This window comes from Schistocerca serialis, chromosome 7 (assembly GCF_023864345.2).
Source record: "Schistocerca serialis cubense isolate TAMUIC-IGC-003099 chromosome 7, iqSchSeri2.2, whole genome shotgun sequence".
In the NCBI taxonomy this organism is placed as follows: domain Eukaryota; kingdom Metazoa; phylum Arthropoda; class Insecta; order Orthoptera; family Acrididae; genus Schistocerca; species Schistocerca serialis.
The window spans coordinates 438,535,463-438,555,131 of NC_064644.1; the positions used below are offsets into that span (position 1 = coordinate 438,535,463).

A 19,669-nucleotide genomic window follows, 5' to 3' on the forward strand; every position below is an offset into this window, starting at 1 on the left:
CCTGTGAATATAAACGTCCTGTCTCTAGTCGTTCGATGTGTTCTGTTTTTTTTTTTTTTTTTTTTTTCTGAAGCTGAATGTACGTCTCACATTTAAAGGCCAAAGAATTGAAGATAACACGAAAGCGTTTCCCCATCAGCGAGAAATTTGATTTAAGCAACAAGAAAGTCGCCTTTCCCTACGAATCTGTAACTAGCCGACCCGTTTTTGTGGAAAAACGGTTACCGCTGATTAAGTCCTTCACAAGCTTGCTGAGCGGTAAGCCATTGATCAAAGAACAGTATTGCTAAAAAGCACGCAAAGATGTAAGTAGGCTGTTTAGGTTTTTATGTTGGTAACGTCACGTAGCGCTCTGTATGAAAATCACTGACTGTGCTGCGTGCAGTCTGTCACTGGTTGGCATTGTTCGAATATTGGCTATTGTAGTGTTGTGCAGTTGGATGTGAACAGCGCGTAGCGTTGTGCAGTTGGAGGTGAGCCGTCAGCAATGGTGGATGTAGAGAGAGAGATGCCAGAGTTTTGAGTGGACCATCTGGACGTGTGTCAGTCAGAAAAAGGAAACTTATTTAATTGGGTGTCACATGTGTGTGTGTGTATGTATATGTATATTATGACTTTTGAACGCTATTAAGGTAAATACATTGTTTGTTCTCTATCAAAATCTTTCGTTTGCAAACTATGCCTATCAGTAGTAAGTGTCTTCAGTAGTTAGAATCTTTTGTGTAGATGACAGTATTGGCGCTCGCTGTATTGCAGTAGTTCGAGTAAAGAAGATTTTTGCGAGGTAAGTGATTCATGAAAGGTATAAGTTATTGGTAGTCAGGACCATTCTTTTGTAGAGATTATTGAAAATCAGATTGCGATGCGCTAAAAAAATATTGTGTGTCAGTTTAGTGAAGATCAGAATAAGTAAAGAGAGAACTGTCTGTGTAAGTTCAGTTTCACTCAGTTGTCTTTGTATCATATAACATAGAAGTTTACCAGCAAAGTCATTCATAGTTTATCTAAAGGGACGTTACAAAGTATAGAGCTTATCTGAATACAACACCTTGGAAGACTAGCCGGCCGAAGTGGCCGTGCGGTTAAAGGCGCTGCAGTCTGGAACCGCAAGACCGCTACGGTCGCAGGTTCGAATCCTGCCTCGGGCATGGATGTTTGTGATGTCCTTAGGTTAGTTAGGTTTAACTAGTTCTAAGTTCTAGGGGACTAATGACCTCAGCAGTTGAGTCCCATAGTGCTCAGAGCCAGCCAGCCTTGGAAGATTACGCAGACTCATACATAAAAAGCCATGTCTTGCTTCTCGTTGATGTATTTAAAAAGTTCCGCACACTCTGACTTAAAACATACGAAATAGACTCCTCTATTATGTGACCACATCTGGCTTGGCATGGAACGTATTGCTAAAACCAGTAAGGGAAAAATACAACTTACCACCGATATCGAGCAGTTGCGATCTGTTGAGCGCGGCATCAGAGTTGTTATTGTTCACTGCTCCCATAGACATGCAGTGGCAAACAGCAATTAGGTGGCTAACTCTGATGAAAATAAGGGTGAGTTGTACATTGTACACCGCGATGTTAACAATCTGTTTAGTTGGGTCATGATGCAACAACTATGAGACTGAGTTTTCATGGGTACCTGTTGGGGGTTTCAATGCGATGAGCGTATCGTATGATTCAGGCAAGGGCTACATCCTAGAAGTAACCCTAAGAGAATCCTGAATATTTGCATGATTAGTGAAGATCAGAATAAGAATGAGCTATCTACATGTGTGGAGAAAATTACGCCACCGTCTAGCATGAACAAGCCGGGCATTCCAAAGAAAGTAATTTCCACACCGAACAATAAGAGAAACTACGTAATTCATTATACGTAGAAATCTGAAGCAGTTCTGAAGAATAAACTTACTCTGCGCAAAATTCGCTACATATTGCCATTCCGTCAATCAGCCTGAATGAAAAAGTGTGTAGGTATTAATATTGAGGAATACATGAATGCGAAAAACCAATTCCAAAAAAAATTCTTAAGACTGATGAGCAATAAGGTTCTCGGCAAAGTAACTGAATGAGTGACATGAAACTGGTAATATATTGGGAAGGGAGATACGGAGTTGCTGTTCTGATCGCAAGACATAATTGCACGTGTAGCATCATATTTAAAAATGACTTAAATGAGCGGACACAACATTGCTTTCGACAAGTCTGTAGCTCAAATGGTTCAAATCGCTCTAAGCACTGTGGGACTTAACATCTGAGGTCATCAGTCCCCTAGACTTAGAGTAGTTCTAAGTCTAGGGAACTGATGACCTAACTAACCTGCGGACATGAAACACACATCCATGCCCGAGGCAGGATTCGAACCTGCGATCGGAGCAGCAGAGCGGTTCCTAACTGAAGCGCCTAGAACCGCTCGGCCACAGCTGCCGGCAAGCCTATAGCCATAGCAATTGTCATTCTACACTGAAGCGCCAAAGAGACTGGAACAAACATGCGATTTCAAATACAGATATTTAAACAGGTAGAATACGGCGCTGTGTTCGGCAATGCCTGTATAAGACACCAATGTCTGGTGCAGCTGTTAGATCGGTTACTGTTGCTACAACGGTAGGTAATCACGATTTAAGTTAATTTGAACGTGGTGTTATGGTCTGCGTATGAGCGATGGGACACTGCATCTCCGAGATAGCGACGAACTGGGGACATTCTCGTACGACCATTTCACGATTGTACTGCGAATATCAGGAATCTGGTAAAACATCAACTTTGCGACATCGATGCGGCCGGAAAAAGATCCTGCAAGAAGGGGATCAACGACGACTGAAGTGAATCGTTCAACGCGACGGAAGTACAAACCCTTCCGCAAATTGCCGCAGATTTCAACGCTGGGCCATCAACAAGTGTCAGCGTGCGAACTATTCAATGAAACATCATAGATATGGGCTTTCGGAGCCGAAGGCCACTGCTGCGCCATTGGCGACTGCACGACACAAAGCTTTGCGCCTCGCCTGGGCCGGTGAACAGCGACATTGGACTGTTGGTGACTGGAAACATGTTGTCTAGTCGGACGAGTCTCATTTCAAATTGTACCGAGCGGATGGACGTGTACGGGTGTGGAGACAACCCCATGAATCCATGGACCCTGAATGTCAGCAGGAGAATATTCAGGCTGGTAGATACTCTGTAATGATGTGGGACGTGTGCAGCTGGAGTGATATTGGAGCCCCGATACGTCTAGATACAACTCTGACAGGTGACACGTACGTAAGCATCCTGTGCGATCACCTGCATCAATTCATGTGCGTTGTGCATTCTGACGCGCTTGGGCAATTCCGGTAGAACAATGCGACACACGTCCATAATTGCTCCAGGAACACTCTTCAGAGTTTAAAAACTTTCGCTGGCCACCAAACTCCCCAGACATGAACATTATTCAGCGTATCCTGGATGCCTTGCAAAGTGCTGTTCAGAAGAGATCTCCACCCCCTCGTACTCTTACGGATTCATGGTCAGCCTGGAGGATCCATGGTATCAGTTCACTCCAGCACAGCTTCAGACGTTAGTCGGGTCCATGTCACGTCGTGTTGCGGAACCTCTGCCTGCTCGCGGGGGCCCTGCACGATATTAGGCAGGTGTACCAGTTTCTTTGGCTCTTCAGTGTAGATAATTCCAAAACGGTGGTTGTAGATTTTCATTATGAGTATATGTTGAGAAAATCTGACCGATACGTATAGCCCAATATATCATAAAACCACATCAAATATTAATGTTATCATTCATAACGATGTATATAGGTGGTTTGATACGTCGGCTTACCCCGATTACAACGTTCATAACACCCACGTGTAAACAAGAAAAGGATATGGGTCTAAAAATTAGCTGTCGGGTAGGATCACTACTGAATTCATGGCACCGAAACTGAGACGCAACGCTTAAAGCGAAGAGCAAAAGGTATGAAACACTCATCATCAGAAGAACTTACCGTTGATGATTACCAGGAATGTTTGTTAAATGACACTGACATATCGGCTGTGCAGTACATAATTAAGTCCAAGAATCCTCTTGTTTCTTCTTTTAGACAACAAAATTTTACTTTACCTGGACGAGACGATAAACGTTTGATATATCCTGATGAAGTCATACGGTAGCGTAAAAACCGTTAAAAATTTAAATAGTTTAAATTGCAACTTTAGGCGAACACCAACTTTTTCTGATGAAAAATGTAGTGATTCATCGTAATTTGATTATACTGTAAAATCTGGCCAGGAGAGTAGGTCTCGCCCTTAAGGGTACCCTGAACTTGTTAATTAAGTATGTAGACAATTCATACACACCGATAATCGAAACTCTTGACAACTTTTGCCTGTTATCATATTGATACTGGTAAGATATCGGTCGCGGGAATGCCTAAACTCTGTACAACTTTTCATTTTAAATATGAAAGTGGATAACAGAGGGCAAAAGATTTTTTTTTTTTTTGCGTGTGACGTAATTACAAATTGGCAACTTTCTGATTTTTTTTCCTTTACTTGTAATTCCCAATCTTGCGTCCCGTCAGAGTTCATGAGCCTAGTTCAACGTGAAGAACCCTATAGTTCGTAATGAGAGAGTTTTATAGTATCAAAATATGTGACATAAAACGCTGTATCTTTCGATTGCACTTACTTAGAATCTTCAACCTTATACAACACCAAGTGACCGTCATTGACCTTTAGATACGAAACGAATTTCAACTTTCTTACATCTATCCGTTTCTGAAGAAAGGGTGTGTTAACAGACAGACAGACAGACAGTCGGACAACAAAAGATAAAAATAATAATTTTTTTGGTGTGATACAATTACGAATTAGCAATTTTCGGATTTTTTAAATTCACTTTTGCTGTGAAAGCTTGCTTCCTGCCAAATTTCTTGATTCTAGATCAAAGGGAAGTACTTTGTAGGTTCTCATGAGTAAGTTTTCGAATATTGTAATCTGTGACATAAATGGCCATACCTTTTGACTGCACTGACTTAGATTCATTTGTATGCTGCGCTAAGGGACCTTAGACCTCAGTATGTAGCAAAAATTTCAGCATTTTACGTCTACCCGTTCCTGAGAAAAAAAGGTATTTAACTGTCTGAGAGACAGACAGCCAGATAAACGGACAACAAAAAGATCCAATAAGGCTTACGTTTTAACCGACTGAAGTACGGAACCCTAAAAAAGTAAATACACTACTGGCCATTCAAATTGTTACACCACGAAGATGACGTGCTACAGACGCGAAATTTAACCGACACGAAGAAGACGCTGTGATATGCAAATGATTAGGTTTTCAGACCATTCACACAAGGTTGGCGCCGGTGGCGACACCTACAACGTGTTGACATGAGGAAAGTTTCCAACCGATTTCTCATACACAAACAGCAGTTGACCGGCATTTCCCGGTAAAACGTTGTTGTGATGCCTCGTGTAAGGAGGAGGAATGCATACCATCTCGTTTCCGACTTTGGTAATGGTCGGATTGTAGCCTATCGCGATTGCGGTTTATCGTATTGCGACATTGCTGCTCGCGTTGGTCAAGATCCAATGACTGTTAACAGAATATGGAACGGTGGGTTCTTGAGGGTAATACGGAACGCCGTGCTGGATCCCAACGGCCTCGTATCAGTAGCAGTCCAGATGACAGGCATCTTATCCGCATAGCTGTAACGGATCGTTCAACCACATCTAGATGCCTGAGTCAACAGATGGGGACGTTTGCAAGACAACAACCATCTGCACGAACTGTTCGACGACGTTTTCAGCAGCATGGACTATCAGCTCGGAGACCATGGCTGCGGTTACTCTTGACGCTGCATCGCAGACAGGAGTGCCTGCGATGGCGTACTCAACGACGAACTGGGTGCACGAATGGCAAAACGTAATTCTTTCGGATGACTCCAGGTTCTGTTTACACCATCATGATGGTCGCATCCGTGCTTGGCGACATCGCGGTGAACGCACATCTGAAGCGTGTATTTGTCATCGCCATATTGGCGTATCATCCGGTGTGATGGTATGGGGTGCCATTGGTTACACGTCTCGGTCACCTCTTCTTCACAATGACGGCACTTTGAACAGTGGACGTTACATTTCAGATGTGTTACGACCCGTGGCTCTACCCTTCATTCGATCCCTGCGAAACCCTACATTTCAGCACGATAATGCACGACCGCATGTTGCAGGTCCTGTACGGTCCTTTCTGGATACAGAAAATGTTCAACTGCTGCCCTGGCCAGCACATTCTCCAGATCTCGCACCAATTGAAAACGTCTGGTGAATGGTGGGCGAGCAACTGGCTCGTCACAATACGCCAGTCGCTACTCTTGATGTACTGTGGTATCGTGTTGAAGCTGCGTGGGCAGCTGTACCTGTACACGCCATCCAAGCTCTGTTTGACTCAATGCACAGGCGTATCAAGGCCGCTGTTACGGCCGGAGGTGGTTGTTCTGGGTACTGGTTTCTCATGATCTATGCACCCAAATTGCGTGAAAATGTAATCACATGTCAGTTCCATTAAAATATATTTCTCTAGTGAATACCTGTTTATCATCTGCATTTCTTCTTGTTGTAGCAATTTTGATGGCCAGTAGTGTAATAATTAATCTATTTTCGTACTCCCTTTTCCTGTGTAAACAAATGCATTGCATAAATAGAATGTTCGTGAGTCACAAAGGCACATAACTTTGAGGCCGTATTTGGCTGGCTTCTTGGACATATGCAAGCGAAATTTGCACCTGCCACGAAAGGGTACTAACATTTCATCGATTGTCACGTACGCTCCTGGAGTATAATACTTTTGACATTTGTCTATAAAGAGTTCCCACACATCTCTAATAGCTGCAAGTCTGTCATCAGTATTCCTAGCATCTCTTGTAGCAGCACAATCGAATCGCAAACAAGATAAATTGAATAAAAATATCTGAACGCTCATAGTGGCTCGAAACACATCACGACCAGTTCCATCATTAGCAAAAATTCCAACAACATTTTCGTGACTGGATTTCATTACTCCAGGTAAATAAAGCAGACCCAGAAATGCTCTCAGTTATAGTATATCTAGCGGCTTTATGAACGCTGGCTTAGGAGCTCTGTATTTGTTTGACATGTCATGTATCTTGACATTTGTATTGGTGAGTTTTAGTTGCAATAAATCTTCACTAATGAACAGTTCCCAAGCAGATAATTTGTCAGTTGAATCAATCGTTTTTGCTCCATGTTTATCACCTGGAAAATGACTAACTATATTGTGAGCATGGGTACGAGTTGTAGGAGGAGCTTCTTTTGACCACTTGTAGCGCTGCTTTTTTTCCAAAACAATATTTGTCAGCGGAAGGTCTAATACACGCCTCTTCATCTGATTCTTCACAGCTACTTTCTGATGTAGCTTCAGAGGTGGAGTCATCATCACTTAGTATAAATTCATCCTCATCTGCTGTGGTTTCCTCATCAGACTGCAAAAACGGAGGATCATTCACTATTCTTTCCATCTCGTCATCTGTTAATGACTTCGATGATGCCATTCTGAAAAATAATGCATTCATACTCACATAACCTTAACAATTAACGTTATCATGGAAAGTGTGCTGCTTTCGAAGTACTCTAAGATTTCAGTCACGTAGATCACTAATTGAGATAGTCAAAAACAACTTACGTTAATACTCTGGTGGAGTATTCTGAGACCTCTTTTTCTTTATCTCACACAATAATACTGGAAACATCGCATTCAACACTCCGCGTTATAAGTCAGCACTTCACTGAGGATTACCAAGAACGCAGGTGCCATCTGTTGTTCCGTTCACGTACTATGTATTGTGTTCTATCGTCTGGGGTTCTCCGGGACCCCACTAGAGCAGTTAAGAGTTAATCCAGTGGTTTAACGAAGACCTGTGCTCGACCTACATTACGCCATTTCTCCTTTATTGTGTAACTGTTTATGTGACTACTTTACATATTTTCACTCTACTGACGAAAACAATAGAGGTTACTGTCGAAAACTCGAATCTGCATAGTAAATTAATGTGAAAAGTGCACCGATATATCTTTATACGAATAGCAAAGTTGTTCACAATGTGAGTTAACGAGCATTACGCTCTCATTTAAATATATGGCGGAAAGAGTAAGCCTACAGGAATTGTGAAGCGAACCCTGTCGTCCAGGACCGGATGCCACAAAGGGCGCAGATTCACCACGAGATGGGGAAACTCACAGGCGTCTATTGTTTATTGAGGCCTAAACGCTGTAGTGTGCGTGTGATACAGACGAGAACCTACGTCATAGGGAAACCCAGCAGAAGGCTTTTGTGGCCAGGGAGACGTAGCAGTGTTAAATATGGCGGACCTAAGATCGGCGATAAAGGGAAACATTTATGAAAACTATTTAATTCTGTAGTAATGCAGGGACTCAAGCCACAGTAATTTTAATCTGCCATCCTCCATAAATTTTCATGGTGATTCCAATAAAACTTGACTATTGATCTTATCTATAATAGTTTAGGGTTTACTGTTAAAGAGAAATTCACAAGTTTTGTAACAAAGACCTGAATGCCAAAATATGAAAGCTTTCGTCGATCTTAACGATCGATATTTCATATAGAAGAGCATCATTAAAATGACAAACGTTGTAAATATCAACTCTGTAACTTCATTTATTTAAAAGATATAGTAAACTTAAATTATCACTATTTTCAGTTAAGCATCACATCATCATTTCCTCCACACAAAACACATTGAACGATGACAGCATGACATCCTATTTAATCATTAGGTAATATAATATTTGTTGTAAATTGTAGTGCATAATAGTTACTTTTGTCCTTTATTTATTTATCAGAAAGCACACTGGTGCAAGGATACTGGCCGTGACATTCAAAGTTAAGAAGGAAATTGTATTGGTTTTATGTAAAAAGAATTTAACTTTTATTATGTAATGGATATTACTGTTACTTTTGTTACATTATTTAGAACGTGAAAGTGGTCAAGCTTTGATTGTTAAATATGTTAAAATGTAAAGTAATGTAGAATAAACTGTAGCCAATCAGATGGACGCCTCCATGAAAGGGAACTGCCCTGGTCAGTTAAGCGAAGATGTTCAGCGAGCGGGAAACGCGGTCGGAGACGGACAAAGGGCAGTTCTGATCGAGGCACCAAAGGGGACAGTTCGGATGGAGACGCGAAAACGGACAGTTCGGCTGGAGACACCAAAGGATACAGTTCCGACAGTCGGTCTTTAGGCAGCTAGGAAGTGAAACGACTTAGAAAATTTCGCGAAGTGAGGTATCGCGGGACTTGGTCTCTGAGCAGTGAGAAGCCGCGCGCCTGTTGTGAACCCAAACTTTTCGCATAGTTAAAGAGGTGGGGTATTGGACTGGTAATTCGCGATGAGATTGTGAATTATCGAACTGTGCCAAATGGATATGCACTCGGGTGTAACCATAACTCTAAATACAACCACTTTCGCTATTAATTTGCTTTCGGAATAAACGTTATTCGAACCAAATCGCAACTGTGAGGTCTACATCATTCATGGGTCGTTAATGTAGTTCCCAATATTATTATATGTTATGTTAACTTCGTATTTCGCAAACTTGCCATAAGCCAGACAGTTTAACCAAAGGGTCACAAGTGTCTTATTTAGGGCGTGTAATGCGACACGTGCGGTTCAACTCCTAGACGAGTTTCAGCCAAGATGTTTCGACGAAGAGGAACCGCATGTGAGTCCGAACATCTTTGGGATGTTAGCTCGCAACAGAGATTCATTTTCAAAGACGAATTGCCAGCCGTGGTGGCCGAGCGGTTCTAGGCGCTTCAGTCCGGAACCGCGCGACTGCTACGGTCGCAGGTTCGAATCCTCCCTCGGGCATGGATGTGTGTGATGTTCATAGGTTAGTTAGGTTTAAGTAGTTCTAAGTTCTAGGGGACTGATGACCTCAGATGTTAAGTCCCATAGTGCTCAGAGCCATTTGAACCATCAAAGACGAATTTAGTAATGCTAATGTTTCTTGCCAAAATGAAGGAATCACATACCTCAGGCATCCAAATAACCAGAAAATGTAGAAGATTACTAACTTCTAAAACTCTGTGTTTGAAGACAGCGCACTAAAAGTGACAATATACAGTGTAGGATACGTTATTTTATAATGTGGATGTAATTATAATTTTATTGCATATTTACCTTTGGCTATGCCTTGTGCATAATGTATGAATTGCCTAATAGAAGATCCAGCAGGAATATGTGCTGAAATTGCCCCTAATTTTTCCTATAAAAAGACAAAAATGAAACATGTTAGAGTCAATATTAATACGTTACTAATGCGATTACAGATATTACTACTTTTCGAAAACAAGAGTTGTTCAGTTAAATGTAACCTTCATCTTTGGTTGAAGCAGGCTACATTGGTACAAGAGACTCGTGTAAAAGTGCTACAGAGGAAGATTCCTTTGTCATTTACGGGGACAGCGGGCAAGAACATGGAGAGTGAACGATATCTTGTATCCTCATTAAAGGCAAACGGTTTTTTTCTATTGTATATCTATAGCAACAAGTTGCACTGTCTGTCAATTTTATCTTTATCAATAGGTCCCCAGGAACAGGCAGTTGACACAAGACTTCAACCCGCTACTGGCCACTACCAATATTATGTGTAGCGTAGTAACAGACGCTAGCGAATATTCCTGAGAACTAAAAGTTATTTAGAAAAAAGGTAAAAATTTTGTCATCATCTATTGATAATAAGAACAAGATTAAGAACTATTATATAAGACTGTACTTGGGAGAGGGATTCCGTGAGTGGAAAAGCGACTGTGTGTAAAAGCTGCGTCTGTACCTACATGACTGCTCTCGAATTCGAAAGTGCCTGGCAGGGAGTTAGTCGAACCACCCTCAAGCTATTTCCACTTTCGATCAGCGCGCGGGGAAAACGAACACTAAATCTTTCCGTACGAGCTCTTATTTCTTTTACTTTATTACTGTGATCATATCTCGCTACGTATGTGGGTGCCAACAAAATGTTTCCGCGTTCGGCGCAGAAAGTTGGTGACTGAAATTTCGTGATAAGATCTCTCTGCAACCAAAAACTCCCTCGTTTTAATCAGTCCCACCCCAACTCGCTGTGATTTCGTGGTACAAATCCCATACCGCGCCGCAATATTCCAGAAGAGAGCAGACATGCTTAGTGTCTTTAATATACGTGTTACATCTTCAAAGTGTCTTATCAATAAAGAGCAGTCCTTGAATCATTTTCGCCACATAACTAACTAGTTGAAATTACAGATTTTAGATTTGTGTGGATTATCGTGTAACCAAAATTTAACGGATTCCTTTCAATACCCTTGTAGATGACCTCCACTTTTTATTGTTTAGATTCAAATAATTTTGCAATTGGTTTTGACCTCATGTTGACTTTACGAGACGGTAAATGACAGCATCATGTATAAAATGTCTAAGAGGGCTGCTGAAATTGTCTCTTACATCGTTTGCATAGATTATGAACAGTAGAGGGCCTATAATACTTCTTTGGAGAAAGCCAGATATCGCTTACGTTTCACTGGATAACTTTCCGTCCGTTACTACGAAATTTGAAGTTTCTGGCAAGAAATCACGAATCCAGTAGAACAACTGAGACGGTACACAATAGGCACACAGTTTATGTAGAAATCGCTTGTGAGTAACGGTGTCAGAAGCCGTCTGGAAATCTGCAAGTCATTTACAAACGAAATCAGGTAAGTGCAAGGACGCTAAAGCGAAAGAGCCCCATGAAAAACATGAGAATGTCTCAGAAGAAATAGTCTTTGGAAGAACAGATTCAGCATATATAAAAATCGACGCAAACCTGCGTGAAATTAAAAGAAAAGAGTGGAAAAAAATTTCCTCTGCTAAACGCAGAGGAGAGTTAGATAGGTTGAAAGAATATCGTGAAAGCCTCTACGAGGGGAAACAACTGTCTGCTGACTTTATAGAAGAAGAAACGGGAGTCGATTTGTATCAGAGTTGGGATCTAATTCTAGAGTAAGGGTCGACAGAGCTTTGGAAGACTTGCAGTCACATAAGGAATTTCTAAAGTAACTTGGAGAAGTGGCAACCGAACTATTATGCAAGTTGATGTACAGAATCTGTGAGCCAGGAGACATACTTGCAGAAGTTCAGAAAATATTGTATACAAAATCCCGAAAACAGCAATGTGAGATTAATGCGAGAAGTACTGCATAATCAGCTTAGCAGCAGATTCGTTCATTATGCTGTCAAGAATAATATGCAGAGGATGGAAAGAAAACTGGGGATTTGTTAGATAACAATTCAGTGGGGTAACCCTTACATTACACTTGTTAATATAGGAGGCGCAAGAATTCAGAAGACATGTTCATGGAATTTGTCGATCTTGAAACAGGTTATGACATTACAAAATGGTGCAAAATGCTTTAAATTTCGAAATGTAAATAATACACAACACGTACAAGTATCAAGAAAGAACGATAAGAAAAGAACGAATTTCACAGATTACAAAGGGAATAAGGTGCGCATGAAGTCTTTCGGCCCTACTGTTCAATCCGTACACCGGGAAAGAAATTACAGAAATAAAGGTTCAGCAGTGCGATTAAAATTCTGAGTGAAATGATATCACCGATGAGATTCTCTCACGACACTGCTATTTTCAGTGATGACAAGGAATAATTACCCGACCTGTTGAATGAATGAACAATCTCATAAGAGTAGAATTCTAATTGAGAGAAAATCTAAGAAAGACGAAAGTAATAAGGAGTAGTAGAAATGAGATTAGCGATTATTTTAGTATCAACATTGGGGCTCAAGAAATAGACGAAATGCAGGAATTCTGATACATTGGAAGGAACGTAACGCATGATGGACGAAACAAAATGAACACAAAAAGTAGACTAATAAAGGCAAAGAGGATATTCCTGGGCGAAAGAAGACTACTGGCATCAACCATCGGTTTTAATCTGAAGAAAAATTTTTTGAGAACGTACAATTGGAAGTGAATCGCGGACTGTGATAAAACTGGAAAAGAAGAGACTCGAAGTGTTTGGATTGTTGTGCTACAGAAGGAGGTTGGAAATTATGTGAACTATTAAGATACGAAATGAGGAGGTTTTCTGCAGAGTCGGCGAGGAAAGGACAATGTGGAAAACAGTGACAAGAACTAAAAAGAAAATGTTAGGACATATGTTATGTCATCAGAGAATAGCTCCGTAGTACTACTGGAATCTGCAGACCACAAAAACTACAAGTCAAAGCAGAGGTTAGAATATAAGTACCCAATATGTACCTGAGGACGTTGCGTGTAAGTGCTACTCTGTGACGAAGGAGTTGGCACAGATGGGGTGGTCCGCAGCAAATCAGACAGTTGACTGACGTCCCTGTAAAACTTTTAAAAATTAGGGTAGGTAATAGTAGTAATTGTATGTCGTGGAAAATGACTGTAAGACTGTCAAATGAAAGAATAAATTACCCAATTTGGAGTAGTAAATACCGTTGCTCAACATGTCATTGAACTACCTTGAATTTCGATTACAACAGAGATGTAAGAATTTGTTTCCTTGGTGTGTCACTCCTGATTTCATAGGTGCTACGCCGACCGTTGTGACCGAGCGGTTCTAGGCGCTTCAGTCCGGAACCGCGCTGCTGCTACGGTCGCAGGTTCGAATCCTGCCTCGGGGTTGGATGTGTGTGATGTCCTTAGGTTAGTTAGGTTTAAGTAGTTCTAAGTCTAGAGGATTGATGACCTCAGATGTTAAGTCCCATAGTGCTTAGAGCCATTTGAACCATTTTCGTAGGTGCTTGGCACGCAGTACAAAGCAGGGGTATGGTTAACTATACTACGCGAAGGTTGTAGGGCTTTCTCCATTCACGTAGCTGCCATCTCCATGACAGCCTGCGCATTGGCTGAAGCTAAGTTCCTCTGCTCATCATTGCTTCTTTCACCAGTGCTACATGTAAAATGGACCTGACCACATCGATATACTACATGGGGTCCTCAAGAATGTGATACGTTATCTGGTTGGTCTGACGAAATTTGAGCGTACAGCGCAGAGTCGTAGTTTCATTTTGACTTGTAGCTCAAGCGAGAGATGATACATCATGGTGATATCTGCCCAGGATTTATGTTTGGAACAAACGGGATTTATGTTTGGCACAGGTTGGAACGCCTACTACTATGAGCGGTCTGTGGGACGTGGTGAAATAAAATAACGAGTGAGGCACTTTCAAGATCATCACATTTTGCTACCTCTAGCGAGGCTAGTTGTTGTGATACACGTTGCTTTAGGTGCGCGCGGCCACACTTTCTATTACAGCTCAAAAAAACACAGCAGAGTGTCATGCTGCGGCAGTATTCGCATTCTTCGCCTTTAGAAACGCATACTTATCTAGAGTTACTTCAGCATAACGCACCGAGAGCGTACAATAATGGTGTACGGCCGCAGCCTAACAACTTCAGCTGCAACGAACTTTTGGACAAAAACAATCAGATTAATTATTTAATTATAAGTTTTATAGTCAATTATGCACAAAGAAGTGAATAACTCTTACTTTACAGTATATGAGCGAAACTTAATCACAATGAGTTGGTTTACATTATCTTTCCATGTGCAGTGTGAATGGCGCATGAAATAAAGTGTATTAATGGAAAATGAAGCACTTCACACAGTCAAAATTCGTTATTACCAACAGTGAACTGCGTTAAATAGCCAATGTGGAACTTTTAGAACAGATGGGCGGGAAGAAATATTATCATATGTAACACTGAACAGTGGCAATGGATAACAAGTTTGTAAAGTTACGTACGAGGTATTTCTATTTTATCAGCTCAGTAAAAGTTTTATTTCCTCTGTCGAAGAACAGAGGATGGGGAATATGACGGAAAGTTAAAAATTAATGCCTCCTAAATTTTTATGTGACAACTCTTAAAGCTTTTTGAATAAATCAAACGTTATTAAGATGCCACATCTTCATTCTTCTTGTCTACATAATTATTTTTCAACATAGTTAGCCTGGCGCTGAACACATTTCTCCCAGTGCGAAACCAGTTTCTTGACACCAAAGCTGTACAATGTTTGTTGACGGAGCCACAATATCACTTCTGCTTGCACCGCTTCTTCACTATGTTGTTTAATTTTTATAAACAGGTGAAAATTGGGAAGGGGGCGAAGTCGGTACTGTATGGAGGATGACCGACGACAGTGAGCGCAAGACGTCAGGTTGAAACGAGTACGTCTCATATATGTATTCATTACCAGCGATGGCGAGGCATGACAGAATCTCTGACCAGAGAGTCATTTATCGTTGCTAGTCTGCGCTTGACCGCGCGAGAGTTCAGTAGTGTGTGTGGAGTCGGCAGTTGCGAGTTGTCAGTTGCGAGTTGCACTCTGTCGGCATTAGTTGTAGCGAGTGGACGGTTGTACTGAGCGGGCGTCGGCATGCGTCGGCGGCGTGCTCTCCTTCCATCTCTGGTCACGATTCAGGACGAGGTATATTGTTTTAGAAGGTAATGATGCAGCATTGCGCTCAGCTAATAACATATGTTAATTGTAATTAATTTGTTCAAGAATTGCCCCAATAATAATTTTCTTATAAAGTAACTGTTTAAACAGAAATATTCATTTCAAGTCAAGTAATACTTCCTATGCATTCCCTCCAAGAATTAAAGTTAAACATGGGCCAGCATTGCACGGAGCTGTGCCGAAAAATAAGAGCAGATATTGATGCAGTTTACTGATGTAAGAATTTTGGTTTTTTGTTCAGGTTTAATTATTGCACAGGGCCGAAGGTCAGCGCCGCTTCCCTTATAAAATTTGTCAGGTTTAATTATTGCTGTTCAGATGTTATATTCAGTTCATGCTTCATTATTTAATTAATTTTATTGAGGGTTTAATGGTCAATTATTATTCTTTAATTTTGTGGGAAGTTTACATTTGGGCCATTTTTATTATGCAGTTTTGTAGGAAGACAACGTTACACTTAACATTGACTTTCATATTCTTGCTGGGAGGTTACAATTTCACTATTGTTGACTTTTTAATATTTTTGCTGGGAGGTTACGATTTCACTAATAATGACTTTTCAAGTCCAAATGACTCACCATCGCTGCCAAATTTTTGCCCCCCCCCCCCCCCCCCCAGTGGAGGGTTATGAAACGCGTACGTCTCATATGTATTCATTACCAGCGATGGCGAGGCATGACAGAATCTCTGACCAGAGAGTCATTTATCGTTGCTAGTCTGCGCTTGACCGCGCGAGAGTTCAGTAGTGTGTGTGGAGTCGGCAGTTGCGAGTTGTCAGTTGCGCGTTGCACTCTGTCGGCATTAGTTGTAGCGAGTGGACGGTTGTACTGAGCGGGCGTCGGCATGCGTCGGCGGCGTGCTCTCCTTCCATCTCTGGTCACGATTCAGGACGAGGTATATTGTTTTAGAAGGTAATGATGCAGCATTGCGCTCAGCTAATAACATATGTTAATTGTAATTAATTTGTTCAAGAATTGCCCCAATAATAATTTTCTTATAAAGTAACTGTTTAAACAGAAATATTCATTTCAAGTCAAGCAATACTTCCTATGCATTCCCTCCAAGAATTAAAATTAAACATGGGCCAGCATTGCACGGAGCTGTGCCGAAAAATAAGAGCAGATATTGATGCAGTTTACTGATGTAAGAATTTTGGTTTTTTGTTCAGGTTTAATTATTGCACAGGGCCGAAGGTCAGCGCCGCTTCCCTTATAAAATTTGTCAGGTTTAATTATTGCTGTTCAGATGTTATATTCAGTTCATGCTTCATTATTTAATTAATTTTATTGAGGGTTTAATGGTCAATTATTATTCTTTAATTTTGTGGGAAGTTTACATTTGGGCCACTTTTATTATGCAGTTTTGTGGGAAGACAACGTTTCACTTAACATTGACTTTCATATTCTTGCTGGGAGGTTACAATTTCACTATTATTGACTTTTTAATATTTTTGCTGGGAGGTTACGATTTCACTAATATTGACTTTTAATATTTTTGCGGGGAGGTTACAAGGTAGCTGCAGATGACTCAGCGCTCGTGTGTGGTCCGGTATTGTCACGCTGCAGGAAGGATGCTCTACTTTGTAGGAATTCTTCTAAGTCGAAACCTGATTACACCACGCTGTTTCTCACGCACTGACATACTTACGTAACACACTACCATGTTACATTTTACAATTTGGAGCTGAAGATGTAGACTATTAACAACGTCTGTTTTACTGAAAAGCTTTAAGAGTTTTCAAATAAAACTACGGAGACATAACTTTCCAGCACGCCCTCGTATTTCATAACATGTAAATCTACCTGAACAGAAGAGAATCGAAGCGCCTGACATGTGGTGCTACTGAAGAATATCGAGAATTAGGTGGACTGATAAAGAATGAGGAGTTTCTTCGCAGAATCAGCGAGGAAAGGAACATACGGACAACACTGACAAGAAGAAGAAGGGAGAGGATGGTAGGACATGTGTTACGACATCAGGGAACAGCCTCCATGGTACTAGATGGAGCTGTAGAGGGTAGAAACTATAAGAGAAGACAAAAATTTGAATACATCCAACAAATAATTGAGGACGTAAGGTACAAGTACTCTGAGATGAAGAGGTTAGTGCAAGACAGTAATTCGCGGCGAGCCGCGTCAAACCAGTCAGAAGACTGATGACACAAAAGAAATCAAGTTTAAAGTTAAAGATGAAGTGATACTAAACAGCAAACCTTTAGAAGAATATCGGAAGATATGTTGAGGAACTCATGAGTCTGTGCGTGGTCATTATAAATTACTGAGGTATTTAATAATTCTATATTTTCCCTAACACAGGACGTGAATACATTATCTTCTACTATCTCAAATGACGGAGACTACGCATTACTTAGATTAGGAAGGAAGGAAGATTCGGATCTAGCGTAACGTCGATGACGCCGTCATCAAAAACGGAGCACAAAGACGCACAGAGGAAGCATGGAAATGGAAATAGGGCAAGTCCTTTAAAAGGAAAATCCTAGAAAGTTCCTTCTGCGAACGGGAATACTTAATCTGGAATGCGGGGCGGGAATCTAAATCACCTACTTCCAGAACGTGAGTCTAGTAGTACCTTACCACTGCGTCACCTCGCCCGGTTGCGGTTCTTACTGCACTCCTTGTGGACCCCGTGTGTAATACGGAATAGAGACCCAAGCGATACTCTCTTTCTCGTGGAGACCTATAAAAGAGGCTTGCGTGACATCGTTCATAGCTGCGGTAATTAACTTTCTCAATTACGAAAACCTTGATCAGGGAGAGAGGTGTCAACTTTGGCCTTGATGATACCTGACGGGAAGAAACCACGAAGTAGGAGACCGAGCGAGATGGGTTATCATACGAAAACATTGTGTGTAGCCGACGCGCAATCAGTCCGCCGTTATGGAATGTTTCAGTACAATTATTTGCAATCATCCGTACATCAATATGGTAGCGTGCTGTGAACTGTGGTGTACGTGTGTACGTATCCTTTAATATTATTTCTGTGATGACGAACAGCTAAACAGGTGTCACTCATAGAAGACACAGAAGACGTATCACGTATACGGGTGGTCACGTTTGATCTCAGAGACACAGCAAAGTTTCTCAGAACCCTGTGTTAGCACATTGGGCAACTGAATTTTCCAGGTAAATGCAATGCCAATTCATCATCAGTAATGATCCCTTCCAGAAAACTGTCAGCCTGCTCGGCAACGGACACGAAATTCTATAAGAAAAAGCTGCTTCTTCTTGCGAACATAAGATGCCAGTTAGTATAACAGCTGTGTGTACAAGCCCCACTGCAATCATCTACATCTACAACTACATCTACATTTATAACACTTCTCTCCAGTTCACACTTCAGTGTTTCGCGGAGGGTTTCTCGAACGATCTAAAGACTACTTCACTCTCGAACAGCGCGAATAATGAACACTTATATATTCCCGTGAGAGCTCTGATTTCTGTTATTAACCCCAGACGCAAGCAGAGGGGTGTTATAAGTTTAACGTGTGTATCTATGTATCTGTCTGTGGCATCGTAGTTCCCAAACGAAACTTCCGATATTAACGTAGTTTTGTTTCATTTGAAAGCTGGTTAAATGGGATGATTCTTAGCTAAGTTCCATGAAAGTCTGTCCAGCCGTTTAAATTTCATCAGCTAAATTAAGTAAAAATGTTTTCCACCACCGTGCTCTCTTGGTATACACTACGTAACACATAAGAGCTGCATCAAGTTACGTAGTACCAGAGTGTAGAACTCAAAAATATCTAGTTCAATATCCGAGAGAACATACGTTTATTTTTTGCTGTTGATCAACAGTGATGATTTTTGTCTTTTGAAGTCGCCCGTTTGAGCACCTACTAAGCAGAAAAAGGGTGACTGTGACTCAACTGTAAGAGACAAACACATGCTCTCACAGACTTGTTTGTAGTTATTTTTGAGGTCTAACTTTCAGTCCTAAATCACATGATTTTGTCCTAATAGTTAAGGCCGCATACTGCAGGAGAGTTCAGTGACACACCCCTTTCTCCCGACTTGGTTTAGAATTGTCGCCACTGCTTATTGCTTGAACTACCTAAATCGGCTAAATATATACTAAAACGGATCGATGAATAGATGTGTGAATTAAAAAAACAAAA

The 19,669-nt window shown here is 41.1% G+C and overlaps 1 protein-coding gene across 1 annotated transcript in view; it reads right to left on the reverse strand.

Annotated features, from left to right (window-relative positions):
- The window catches only part of LOC126413141 (lipase 3-like), a 117,944-nt gene that overhangs the window by 31,046 nt on the left and 67,229 nt on the right, over nucleotides 1-19,669 (reverse strand). Inside the window, exons 5-6 of the mRNA XM_050083034.1 lie at nucleotides 14,426-14,481; nucleotides 7,365-7,543 (exon numbers count right to left, since the gene is read on the reverse strand). Coding sequence (XP_049938991.1) covers nucleotides 7,365-7,543; nucleotides 14,426-14,481 — 235 coding nt within the window. The remainder of the gene's footprint in view (nucleotides 1-7,364; nucleotides 7,544-14,425; nucleotides 14,482-19,669) is intronic.